This window comes from Vombatus ursinus, unplaced genomic scaffold, assembly GCF_900497805.2.
Source record: "Vombatus ursinus unplaced genomic scaffold, bare-nosed wombat genome assembly UNPS02009205.1, whole genome shotgun sequence".
Lineage (NCBI taxonomy): Eukaryota > Metazoa > Chordata > Mammalia > Diprotodontia > Vombatidae > Vombatus > Vombatus ursinus.
In genome coordinates, this window is record NW_020948983.1 from 46,347,602 (window position 1) to 46,361,995 (window position 14,394).

Consider the following 14,394-nt stretch of genomic DNA (forward strand, 5'->3'; position numbering starts at 1 on the left):
CTTACCTCAAATTCTATGGGAGAAAGCTGAGGTTTCCAAGGTAGAGGAAGGGAAAAATTGTGGGGAAGAGGGAACTGATGTAACTGTCCCAAAAGTTTGTCACAGGTCTCTGTCAGACCTAATTTAATTTATAGTGTGACATTTGTCTATTTATAACTTTGTTTTATAATAACATAAATAAAAGTAAAAAATAAAACAATTTGTAAAATATCAAGTTGTATGATTTTTATTATCATCGTATTATCATCTCTTTTTTTGGTGAGGTTAATATAAAAGTAGTATGGGGAGGTCTCTATCCTTCTGTTACTCTTTTATGTTTAATGTTCTATGTATCATTGTACAGATGGATACAATAACTGTTTTTTGTATTTGATTATAAGTATTAAGATGTAAGTTTATCTTCTATAGGTTCACTGAAAGCAACCTTGATAGAACTCCATTGGCAGAGAGATATGTAGATATGTGCCTTATCTTGTTCTTAAACAATTTTGATTTCTTTTGCTAAGTATCTATATTTTGAAAGCTTTTCATTCTCAGTGATGACGAGTATTTAATATAGTTACATTTATTAAATTTTATTCCCAACTCTATTGCTCAAAATGGCATTTGGGCAGTTGTGAATAACAGATCTGTGAGAAGGGTCTGTTTCCAATATTGTTTACTGGCTGAATTCTCCAGAACATTTTAAGGTCTGTATTCCGAGTATGGAGATCTGTCATAAGTAGTCCGAGAAAGATAGGGAACTAGTGCTAGCCACTAGGGCCTATTTTGCTAGGTAATCAGTAGACAAAAAATTAATTACTAATTAATTACTATTTTTACCACTAGCACTATTAGTACTGCTACTTCTTTAGAGGTAGGCATCCCCTGTAATATAATTTTATATAACCTAACATTTTGTTACATTTTTGTGGAGTATGCCTATACTCAGAGGGGAAAATCTTGCTCATTCAATATTGTTATACTTATATTTTTCAATTAAATTCAGCATTTATTTATCGTGTCTACTACACACAGGATATATTTTATCTTAAGTCCTAATCTGTCTAGAAAAAAATATTTTCAGATTTATTTTATTTTTTAGATTTATTAATAGTTATATTTACAGAAATATTTATACTTGATTTCAGGTGCTCTTGTCAGGACTGATTGGTGTTGTTTCTTGGAAAAGGCCCTTATCCCTGGTGGTAAGTAACACTTCTGAGCTGATTAAATTGAACAGTTTAGGTCTGTCAGTAGAAGACCTGTGTGTCAGAGAGACAGTTTTGAAGTTATGAGGATGTAGGTTCAAATCCTATTTCTATGACACATATTGATTCTGTTAGCCTGGGCGAGGCATTAGATTTCTCCGTGTCCAATGCAACTCTCTGCCACTGTGAGCTTTAGAACAGTTGTAGCTCTGTATTAGCATAGTTTCCTCACCATGAATTCTCTACACCAATAAAATTGCAATTCTGAATTAAAAAAAGATAACAAATATTAACAATAGCTATCATAATATGAATGATTGAATAAACATACAAATGAAATAATTTAACTGAAAATGTTTGCATTTTGATGAAAATATTAACTTTAACAAAATAATAGGATGTTAATATTTTAAAACTAATATCAATTTTTTTTGGTAGAATCTAAGTGTCAGAAATGTATAAAATGTTATATGAGTGATGCCAGATTTGTAAAAAATCATCCACAGGTGTTATGTATTACAGAATTTCTGAAAGTAGTCATGGTATGTTTTTATGAGATGTTCGTTATTGAGTTATTCGTTACTCTATCTGAGGCAATGAAAGCAACAAATGTATTTGCAAAGTGTAGGTGCTACTTTTTTTCTATAGCTTTTAACAGACACATGCATAACTTATCCAAGTTAGAAGGTTGTCAGTTTTATAGCTTTAGAAACTGTAAGATGTACTTTGTGAGTTGAGGAATGAAGAAAGGATAGAAATACTTCAGTCCAAATGGGGCAAGCAAAAGGCATTGGTTGATTCCTTGCTAAGAAGTTGAAGGTCCAAGCTAGGGAAATGGAAAAGGATTTATGGTACAACCTCAAATGTAGTCTGTTTGAAAGGGAAAACAATAGCTGTATATTCAAATACTCAACTTTGAGTATGTGTACATATCTATTTATACATAAATATATAGTTATATAAACAGTAAATGAATTTGTTACTTTGTATCGTAAGTTTCCATTTGGATAATCTTTTCATCAGTAACGATTAAAGTCCTTGCATTTCTTCTCACCTACTCAAATTTACTATATTCAGAAATAACGATAAAGGTTATTTTAATATTTTGTTCAATTAAAAAACATGCTTTATTTGTTTTATCCTTATTGTTTCATTTTTGATGTCATTTTATTCCAACAAGTGTTATTATGGGCTGTGTCTAGGTTTCATACAAACCAAATTTGGCAGGAGGGGGTTTGAGTGGGAAATCTTGTACTCTAGCATGGTATCATTGTTTTTTTCTCAATAAAATAACAGGTATGTCGGGGGTTTTATTTGAAGCTCTGTGATTGAACAATAGTAATTGTATACCTGGTATCTGTCTGTGTCAGAACTGGAAGTGCAATTGCTGGGTTTTGAAGGAAAAAAGTAAAATGGGAGTAACAGAAAAGGGTATAGCCTTTTTTTCCCCACTTTAGTAGTCATGCAGTCCTTACACTCTCCTTTTAGCCACTATCTATGAAGAAGAAAACATTAAATGCTTGTGGAAATACATTTTGCAAATTTCAGACTTCTTCTTTCAGGATTTATCTTCCTTTCTACCACAAAGAGGAGGGAGTCATGGAATCGAAAAGTGGAATTAGTCAGTTAGCCAATAAGCATTTATTAAAATGCTTACTGTGTATCAGGTACCATACTATAAAGGCTGCTGATACAAAGAAAGGCAAGAAGAGTCCCTACCATCAAGGAATTTATATTCCAGTGGGGGAAGGCAACATATAAATAAGTAGGTACATACAAAATGTGTACAGAAAGTATGTGAGGGGAAAGACACTAACAGCTGCAGGGTGGAGTGGAAGAAACCTCCTGCAGAAGATGGTATTTGATCTCAGACTGGAAATCAGGAAAACTAAGAGGTAGAGATGAGGGGATGGAATGTTGTAGGTATGGGAGACAGCCAGTACAAAGATATGGAGAAAGAAGATGGAGTATCATGTGGGAGGAAAATCAAGTAGATCAGTGTAAGCAGAACCATGGAGTGGAATAAAGTATATTAAGTTTTTAAAGTTAGCAAGGGGCTGCATTAGGAAGAACTTTACTATTTTTTATATAGGATTTTGTTTTTTCCAATTACATGTAAAGGCAATTTTTAACATTAATTTAAAAAAATTTTGAGTTCCAAATTTTCTCCCTCCTTCTCCCCTTAAAAGGTAAGAATTTTAAATAGCTTGTCATATCATGTAGATCATGTCATATTTCTATATTGGTCATGTTGTGAAAGAAGAAACAGATCAAAAGGAAAAACAAATATGGAAAAGATTAAGAAGGTGAAAACGGTATGCTTAGATCTGTAGTCAGATTCCATCAGTTGTTTCTCTGGATGTGGATAGCATTTTCTGTCATGAGAACTTTGGAATTGTCTTGCGTTATTTTATTACTGAGAAGAGCTAAGTTATTCATAGTTGATCGTTGCACAACACTGCTGGTACTGCATACAATGTTCTCCTGGTTCTGCTGTCTTCACTTTGCATCTGTTCATGTAAGTCTTTCTAAGATTTTCTAAAATCTGCTCCTCATTTCTTATGGCACAGTAGTATTCCATTACATTCATATACCACAACTTGTTAAGACATTTCTCACTTGATGAGCATCCCCTAAGTTTCCAATTCTTTGTCACCACAAAAAAGAGTTGCTGTAAATATTTTTATAAATGTAGGTCCTTTCCCCTTTTTTAATGATCTCTTTGGGACACAGACTCAGCTGTGGAATTGCTGGATCAAAGGGTATACACAGTTTGATTACCCTTTGGGCATAGTTCCAAACTGTTTGAATGGTTGAATCAATTGACAACTTCACCAACAGTGCATTAGTGTCCCAGTTTTTCCACATCCCCTCCAACATCCATCATTTCCCTTTTTTGTGATATTAGTCAATTTGATATATGATGTGGTACCTCAGACCTGTTTTAATTTGTATTTCTCTAATCAATAGTGATTTAGAGCATTTTTTCATATAACTGTAGCTAGCTTTGATTTCTTCATCTAAAAACTGCCTGTTAATATCCTTAGACCATTTTCAAATGGGGAATAACTTGTATTCTTATAATTTGAAGCTTTTATCAGAGATACTTGCTATAAAAATTTTCCCAACTTTGTTTTCCTTCTAATTTTGTTTGCATTGGTTTGCTTGTATAAAACCTTTATAACTTAATATATTCAAAACTATTCATTTTACATCTTGTAATGTTCTCCTTGTCTCTTGTTTGGTCAAAAATTCTTCCCTTCTTCACAGATCTGATAGATATACTATCCCTTGCACTCCACCAACAATGCATTAGTATTCCAAGTTTCTCACATCTTCTCCAGCATTTATAATTTTCCTGTTTTGTCATGTTAGCCAACCTATTAGATATGATGTGGTACCTAAGAGTTGTTTTGATTTGTATTTCTCTAATCAATAGTGATTTAGAGCATTTTTTTCATATGATTATAGATAATTTTAATTTCTTCACCAGAAAACTGCCTATTCAAATCCTTTGACCATTTATCAATTGGGGAATGACTTATATTTTTATAAATTTGATTCAGTTTTCTATGTATTTTACATATGAGGCCTTTGTCAGATACACTGGTTGTAAAAATTCTTTCCCAATTTTCTGCTTCCCTCCTAATCTTGGTTGCATTGGCTTTGTTTGTACAAAAACTTTTCAATTTAATGTAATCAAAATTATCCATTTTGCATTTCTTAATGTTCTCTATCTCTTGTTTGGTCATAAATTCTTCTGTTCTCCATAAATATCACAGGTAAACTATTCCTTGCTCTCCCAGTTTGCTGATACTATCAGTTTTTATTTCTAAATCATGTACGCATTTTGACTTTTTTTTTGGTATATGGTGTAAGATGTTAGTCTACGCCCAGTTTCTGCCATACTACTTTCCAGTTTTCCCAGTTGTTTTTGTCAAATAGTGAGTTCTTATCCCAGAAGCTGGAGTCTTTGGGTTTATCAAACAGTAGATTACTATAGTCATTGACTTCTATGCCTAGTGTACCAAATCTATTCCACTGATCCATCACTCTGTTTCTTAGACAGTGCCAGATAATTTTGATGATTGCTATTTTATAATATAGTTTAAGGTCTGGTATGGCTAGGCTATCTTCATTTGTACTTCTTTCATTAATTCCCTTGATATTCTTGACATTTTGTTTTTTCAGATGAATTTTATTATTTTTTCTAGCTCTATAAAATATTTCTGGTAGTTTGATTAGTATGGCACTGAATAAGTAAATTAATTTAGGTAGAATTGTCATTTTGTTATATTGGCTCAGTCTACCCATGATCAATGAACATTTTTGTAAGAGCTTTATTTTTATTTTATATTTATTTATTTTATTGTTCCTATTTTTGGTTAACACTTATTTTCTCTCTCACACACTTCCTTCTATTGAAGAAAAAGGAAAACCAGAATCTCATAACAAATTTACATAGTCAATCAAAATAAGTACCCACATTGGCCATGTCTAGAAATATGTCTTATTCTGTATCTTGAGTTCATCATCTCTCTATCAGGAGGTGGGTAGCATGTTTTCTTCATTAGTCCTTTATAATTTTGGGTAGGCATTGCATTGATCCAAAGTCCTTAGATATTTCGTAGTTATTTGTTTTGTAACGTTATTATTGTATAAAATGTTCTCCTGGTTCTGCTCACTTTACCCTATATCAGCTTGTATGTCTTCTTAGTTTCTCTGAAACATCTCCCTTTTTCATTTCTTATGGCACAATAGAATTCAGTTACACCAACATATCAAAATTTGTCTAGCCATTCCCTAATTAATGTGTACCCTGCTAGTTTACAGTTCTTGGCTTCTAAAAAAGGCTCATCATATCTTTGGACATATAGATCCTTTTCCTTTTTTTATTTCTTTCTATTTTAGGTTTCATGGTGGCATCACTGGGCCAAAAGGTATATAAACAGTTTGGTGACTCATTGGGCATAGTCCCAAATTGCTTTCCATAATGTCTGGACCTATTCATAAATACTCCAACAATTTATAAAGAACTTGAAGTGCCATAGGAGTTTATATTTGATCCTGGAGGTAATAGAGACCCACTCGAGCTCATTGAGCAGATGAGTTACATGGTGTGACTTACACTTTAGAAGAATCATGTTGATAGTTGAGTGGAAGATGGATTCAAGTAGGGAGAGTCTTGAGGCAAGAGACAGTTATGGAGGCTACTGCAGTAGTCCAGGGGAGAATCGATGAGGGCTTGAATAAAGAAGAGAGAAGAGGAAATATTTGGAAGGTAGAAATGACAAAATAGGTGTTAAATTCTAGTGAACTGTTTTTATCTTCATCTGTAATTACAGTGTTAGGGGTAATGAGTTATCTATCACTGGACAGAGTCTGAATGACCAATCAAGTATTTATGTCTCTCCTACTATATGCCAAGTACTGTGTGCTAGGTGCTGAGGATGCAAAAGCAATAAATCAAATGATCCATACTTGCCAAGAGCTTAAATCCTAACGAGAGACAGCAAGGACATCTCAAATGTAAAGAATAAATGCAAATAAAAACAAAATTGTTAAATGATGGGAAGTTTGAGAGACAACACTAGCCCTTGAGGGGATGAAAGAAGACTTCATATAGAAGGTCATTTTTGAGCTGTACCTTGAAGGAAGAAAGAGATTCTGTTTGGCAGAGGTGAAGACGGAGTGTATTTTAGGTATTGAGGGTAGCCAGGGCCAAAAGTAGAGTATTCTTGATCATCATTCCTGGAGAATTGTTGATGGACCATTAGTTAATAAGAGTCTTTCAATGTTGTTCCTATTTACATTAGTGTTTTTTATATTATAAATTGTTCTCCTGGTCCCATACATTTTACTCTGCATCAGTTTATACGTGTTTTTCCAGGTTACTCTGGAATTGTTCCTTTTGTTGTTTCTTATGGCACAGTACTAATCAATTGTATTCATATACCATAATTTGTACAACTGCTTCCCATATAATGGGCACTCCCTTAATTTCTAGTTTTTTTGCCACCACAAAAGAGTTTCTATAAATATTTTTGCACATATTTTTGCTCTCCCACCCCCCTCAGGAGCCTACTGGTATTTCTGGGCCAACTATCTATTATTTAATGACTTTTAGGGTGTATATCCAAATTGCCTTTCAGAATGTTGAACTATTTCAAAACTCTACCATCAGTGCATCAATGTACTTGTTTTCTTGTGATATCTTCACTGTTTTTTATTTTCCTCTTTTGTCAGCTTTGAAGTGGAAACTCAGTTGTTTTAATTTTCATTCCTCTTATTTATTATAATTGGGCATTATATATTTTGTCAAAAACTTTTTTAAAAAATATTTTGAAATAATCATGTGGGTTTTTTTGTTGTTATGGTCATTTATATTGGCAATTTTATAATTACTGAACCAATCCTGAATTCCTGTTACAGATTATTATTATAAATTTAATGTCATAGTACATAATCTTTGTGATAACATCTTTACTAATATTTAATATTTGCATCAGCAATTATTAAGCACACTGGTCTATTGCTTTTCTTCTCCTCTTTGCCTCTTTAGTTTAGGTATCAAGACACATTTATAGCATAGAAAGAATTTAGTAGAATCCCTTCTTCCCTATTTTTTTTCTAACAGTTTGTGCAATGTCATAATTAATTTTTCTTTGAATGTTTGACTAAATTCACTTGTCTATCCATCTGGTCCTGTTTTTTTTCCCCTTTGGACGTTCTTTTGTGGCTTGCTAAATTTATTTTTCTGAGATTGGGTTATTTAAATCCCATATTTCATGTTCTCTTAATCTAGGCATTTTATATTTTTTGTAAATATTCACATTTCACTTATTTTTGGCATATAATTGGGCAAAATGACTAATAATATTCTTTATATTTTCTTCATTTTTTGTGAATTCTTTTTTTTTCATTTTTGATAATGGTAATTTAATTTTCTTTTAAAAATAAAATTAACTCATGCTTATAGGTTTTTTCTTCAAAAATCCAGCTCCTAACTTGTTCAGAGCTGGAGAGCTGAGTCCCCAGTCCTACTATGGTGTCAAAGAAATAATTCAGTCACTTTTTGCCCATTCTGAGCCTACTTGTTGGGTCCATAATTCTGCTTTGGATTCAGGGCACCAGAAATGTGGGTGGGCTCTGTTCTGAGCTGGAAGTAGAAGGCTATCATCCCATCTCCAGGTCAGAATAATCATGCTGGTGTTCCTGTTCTGAGACTTGTATCTGAGTCTGGGATCCCCTCTCTGGGTCAGAGGACACAGCATAGAGGCTCTGGTTGGGGTCTGTGATCGTGACCTACCCCAGTTCCACAGTTCTGGTCCTGATGGGTTGGATATGTGATGTTGGCCTGGAAAGATGTACTTTCTCCTTAGATTACCTCTTAGAATCACTACCCTGTCTGACACTCTTCTTAGATATTTGTTAGAGTAATTAAAGGGAAAGTCGGATTGTAATACTTCTCCCTCCTCTGCTGACTTCTCTGGTTCTTCTCCTAAACAAGGAGGGATAATGCTGATTGAGTTTTATGCCTTAGAGTCTACAAGGTACTTTACTTTCATTGTCACCTTTGATCTTCATAAGCCTGCAAGGTGGTAAATAGTGTAAGCAGTGCTATCCTCACTTTACAGATGCAGAAAATAATTCTTAAAATGCTTCCCAATGACTTCACTTGGCTACCCGGCTAGCCTGTATCAAGGCCAAACAGGGTACCAAGTCTTTCCACCTCCTAAGTCGCAGTTCTTTTTCTACTATATAACACTGGATAAGTGGGAGACCTTCTTGCTTTTATAAGCTCCTTAAAATGACACAGGCAGATAAGGTAGTTTTGTTTGGTTTTATTTAACTTGTTATTGTTGTTGTTACATAGTGGTGAGTGTGTATATCAGTAAGGTTGTTTTTAAATTGACACAGTTCTCTCTACCTCACTTACCTCCTATAGAATTCAGTAAGATTTTCACTGAAAATAGAGATTGTGACTTGTGGTTTGCTTGGAGTTATGAGATGACAGAACAGGATTAACATCTTCTTCCTAAACAGTTTAAGAAATGCCTGACTGGAGTTTCCCCTACCAGTTAGGGACTCCACTTACTTTCATCTCTGTAAGATGTCCTTGGTTTGACATTTGCTATTAGATGCTTCCTTTCAGTAAGTCCTTTGAGTCTTATCCATTATGTCCTAAGCTTATTTGGTGCTTTTCCTTTCCTGGATTGGCTGTAAGGGATATGAACAGAGAGATAGTGTGTTATTGCAAAATTTTGAGAAAGGATTCATATAATTTCTCTGAAGTGAAATCATGGGAGCAGGTAATACTTGCCAAAAAAAAAAAAAAGTAAAGGACATCATCCTCTTCCTAGGAAAGTAGCAGAAGTGTTATTATGTGTTCTGGACAATATGGTGAATCTTCAGGATAACTATTATTGAATTGTAGAGAGGAGGTAATGAAGCAAAAATGATATTTTTTGTTTGGTTTTTAAAAAAGAAAAACATTATCCACATCCTGCCAAACCATTGAAAACTAGGATATCATCTCTTGCATTGGCTCCTAAGCTGTAGTATATATGTGGAAAAAGAATGTTTAAAATTTTTTTTCATTTGTACTAAATGTCCCCTATGATTGAGATAATTGTCTCCTTTGTATTATTCTATAAGAGGTTCTACATTATGCCGGATGCCAATTAAGAATCAAATTGTATGGTTCTGATTAGGTAATTTCATGCAAGATTCAGTGAAATACTTTTTAAGATTGCTTACTTATTTTTAGTGGAAACAGCCTTACAAATAAATAATCATAGATACTAATGTTAAAAATGAGCAGAAAGATGGACATTGCATTATTCATAAATGCTAACACTGCTGAAGGATTGAAAACTAAAGGTTTAAGAAGGGTTATTTATTTTTTTTTTAGAAAACTAACTTTTATATGCAACTGATAGAATGAATTACTCAGGGTATATTGTATTCTGTCTTCTTAAGAAAAGTAAGACTGTTTAAAATGCTTTTAGCTACTAGAATTTATTAATAATGTTTCTATTATAGATCCAAGTGGTAATTTAAACACTCTTTGTTTCTTTTTAAAATTCTCATGTAGTCACTGAAAAGGCTAGCTTTGTGATTTACCAAATAATGGTCTGAAGTTTGTATATTAGTTTTGCTAGTCAAGATTGAGGGGTTGATATTATGCTAATATAAACTCATGGTAGATAGGATGTACTCATTTCAAGCATTGGCTCAAGTAGTTTAACTATTACTTCCCTAGAACTATCAAAATGGCCAGACAACAGGGTGGCAAGCAGGTTTGGTATCACCCTTTCCCCAGTTCAACCTTTACTTGCCCAAAGTGAGAAATAAAGTGTAACCTTCTCATAGAGTGGCCAAATTAGGCTGTGGTTTCAGCAAAATAGTGTTTTTCAAATTTTCAGCCTTCTTGGGAAATTAGTGACTACAGTCTCCTTTATTGTCTGGACAGGTATGTATGTATTTAAGGCATGGTGAAGGAATCAGGGCAAAGGTATGAGAGGGAGAGGGAAAGGCTCAGGGTCCTAACTTAGAGTTCTTAAAATTGTTAGGTCTTTCTGTATTGATTACATCTTTTAAAATTGCTGTTGTTTGTCCTTTGTTCTCAAAGACGATCATGATATCAGGAAGGTGATGCTATGACATGCAAATGAATTGGATTTAAGTGAGGCAGGGGTTGTGCGAAGTCACCAGCCTCACTCTCTCCTCTGGAGCCTTCTGGGTCCAGTGGCAAGATATAGATCAGGATGACTGCAGTTAAAATAGTGTTTATAGCTTTTATGTTTTATGATTTAGCTGAGCGTGAATTTGGGGGAGGGGAGTTTGTTCCAAGCTATGAAAATCTTTGAAGAAACAGTAGCTTCTTGTAGAGATAAAGATCTATATCAGTGGTGTGTTCCTGTCTTCAGTGTCTGTTTCCCCATCCGTTTGTCTGTCTTAGACCATTGCAATACTCATTAATTTTTTTTCTTCCGAACTACAACACTAATCTGTGACACAGAAACTGGCTTTAATTCTGTGCTACTTTTTATTGTGACTAACATTTCATACCTGTTAATCTCAACCAGATTGTAAGCTTCTTAAGGGAAGGTACCAATTTTTATACTGCTTTAAAAAAAATCTCCTATAGTGTACAATGCTTAACACATGTAAGTGCTAAATAGATAAGAATTGATCAATTGATCATTTAAAGAATGTCTAGTTTTTGTAATTACTCTCTATATTTATAGTCTTCCATCTCCCTTTATCCCCAAATCCTTTACAGTAATCCCTTGACCCTTTTATCCATTTGACTTTGCAGCAGTAGGACCATAGGTATGGAGCAGGAAGGGTTCATTGTAGTGAGTATGCTTACACATTGTTCTGAGCTCCTAATGACTCATTGATGTGGCCCTTTCTTTTAATATTGATTTTATCTCACTGAAAAAAAAAAGAAAAAAAAGACCTCTCCATGCCCCTGATGAGGACTTCATTTGGGTATTGATGATATCTTGATGACAAAGAATTCACAACTTTGCCTTTTCCTGAGTACTTGTTGCCGTGAATACCATGTTGATAATTGATTTTGATAATTGACTACAGTCTTAAACTTGACCTTTAAAAGGGGGAAGAAAAAAACATACACAATAAAGTCAAGTTAAGAATTGTTTGCTAAGCACCCACTGTGTTCCAGATATTGTGCTAAGTACTGGGGATACAAAGAAAGTCAGAAACAGTCCCTGCCTTCAAGGAGTTTATAATCTGAGGGGGAGGAGATGGAAGATACAACATGCAAACAACCATGTACAAACAAGGTAACCACAGGATAAATTGGATATAATCTCTGAGGGAAAGAACTAAGATAACTGGGGATTGTAGAAGGTGGAATTTTAGCTGACACTTGAAAGAAGCTAGGGAAGTCTAAAGGGGGAGATGAGGAGAGAGAGCATTTTAGTTATAAGAGGTGGCATGGAGTTGAGATATGGAGTGTTTTATGCAAAGGGGAGCAAGGAGGCCCATATCACTGAATAGTTGAGTATGTGAAGAGGAATAAGGCATGAGAAGACTGGAAAGATAGAAAAGGCCCAGATTATGACAGTCTTTAAAAGCCAAATAATATTTTGTATTTGATACTAGAAGTAATAGGGAACCACTGGAATTAATCAAATAGGGGAGTGAATTGACTAGACCTGAGCTTTAGGAAGATTATTTTGATAGATGAGTAAGAGATGGACTTGGGTAAGGATTTAAGACTGGGAGAATAACCAGAAATCTATTGCAGTGGTTTGTATGTGGTAGTAGAGTCAGAGGAAATAAGGGGACATATATGAGAGATGTTATGAAAATGGAATCAGTAGAACTTAGCTATCAATTGGATATGGGAGGGAGGAAGAAAAAGACAAAGAGAAACAAAGAGATAGACACACAGAAATAGAGAGAGACATGGCCAGAGAAATAGGTGGGGAGGTAGGAAGGGAATGAGAAAGGGAGGAGAAAGGGGGAAAGGCAGTAGAAAAGGAAGGAAGAGGGGAAGAGAGAGAGGCAGGGGAAGGAGGAATAGAATATGACTATGACAATTAGGCTTAGGCCATGAAATGGTTGAGTGAGAGGATGGTGGTGTTCTCAACAGAAATCAGCAAGTTAGGAAGGGAAGAAGGTTTGTGGTGGTGGGTGGTGGGAAGCTGAAGAATTTAGTCTAGGACATGTTGAGTTTCATATGTCTATAAGACGTAAATTCAGGACGACCAGTAGGCAATTGGAGACCCGAGACTGGAGATCAACAGATGTTATGGCTGGACAAATTAACCTGAGAATCACTTGTAAAAAGATTATAATTGGATCAATGGGAACTGATGTGATCACCAAGATAAATGGTATAGCAGTTGAAGAGAAGAGGGGCCAGAATAGAGCTTTGGGGAGCACACAGAGTTTGCAGTCATGTTGTGAATGAAGGTCTAACAAAGGAGACAGGAAGAATAGACAGTTGGAGGGAGAACCAAGAGAGAGCAGTGTCTACAAAACCTAGAGAGTAGATTATCAAGCAGAAGAGGATGATCTACACTGTCAAAAGCTGCAGAGAGGTCAAGAAGAAGGATGAAAATTGAAAAAAAAAAGACCATTAGATTGGGAAATTAAGAGATCATTGTTTACTTTTGAGAGAGCAGCTTCATTTGAGGCTGGTAGTCAGACTGCAGGAAGTTAAGAAAAGAGTAAGACAAAAGTAAAAGGAAACATGGATTGTAGATGTTCTTGTCTAGGAATTTGGCTTTGAAGGGGAGGAGAGATAAAGGATGATAGCTAAAAGGGATGGACGGATCGAATGAGTGTTTTTTGAGGATAGAGGGGAAAGAGATGAGTGTGTTTGTAAGCAGTTAAGTGGCCAGTAGACAGGGAATGATGAAAGATTAGTGGAAGAGTGGAGAGGACAGAAGAGACAATTTTCTGGAGGAAATAGGATGGAATTATGCATATAGAGGGATCTACCCTGGGCAAGGAGAAGGGTCACTTTATTATGTGAGAGAGGGGTGAACGAAGATAGTGGAGGAAGGTCTCCGAGTGATGTGAGAGGAAGAGGACAGAAGAAGAAAGAGTACTCAATGAATAATCTTCATTGTGGATTCAGTGGATAACAGCACTGGCCCTGGAGTTAGGAGGACCTGAGTTCAAATCCGGTCTCAGACCAGGCACTTGACACTTACTAGCTGTGTGTCCCTGGGCAAGTCACTTAACACTAATTGCCTCACAAAAAAAAAAAAAAGAAATGAGGCATGTTTCTTGACTCAGAGGTTGCAGGGGGGAGGTATCATGGGGTTTTGAGGAGGAATGAAAAGGTTTGGAAAAGCTGCTGTAGTGAGTAGGGGTAGTTAATGGATTAGGGAGATGTAAAAGGATTGTCTTGCCACGATGAGGGCCCAGTTGAGATTAAGTAGCAAAAATTTGAAATGGACCTCATAAGTATGGTTTTATGATTTTCTCCAGTTTCATTCAGCAGCATAGAAATAGGAACAAAGAGAGAGGTTGTTCACTAAGGAGTCAACATAGGAAAGGGAGAAAAATGTAACCTGTGCATGGATGACAACAATAGGAAAGAACTAGAAAACGGACAGATTAGAGATTATAGTGAGAATAAAGAACAGGGTTGGGATTTGTAAGGCACAGGCAAAGGTGAAATGACAAAAAATCATAAGCAGATCAAGGGATT

The 14,394-nt window shown here is 35.1% G+C and overlaps 1 protein-coding gene across 1 annotated transcript in view; it reads left to right on the forward strand.

Moving 5' to 3' along the window:
• FAM189A1 (family with sequence similarity 189 member A1) overlaps positions 1 to 14,394 on the forward strand; it is a 546,041-nt gene that overhangs the window by 196,250 nt on the left and 335,397 nt on the right. Inside the window, exon 2 of the mRNA XM_027851443.1 lies at positions 1,131 to 1,187. Coding sequence (XP_027707244.1) covers positions 1,131 to 1,187 — 57 coding nt within the window. The remainder of the gene's footprint in view (positions 1 to 1,130; positions 1,188 to 14,394) is intronic.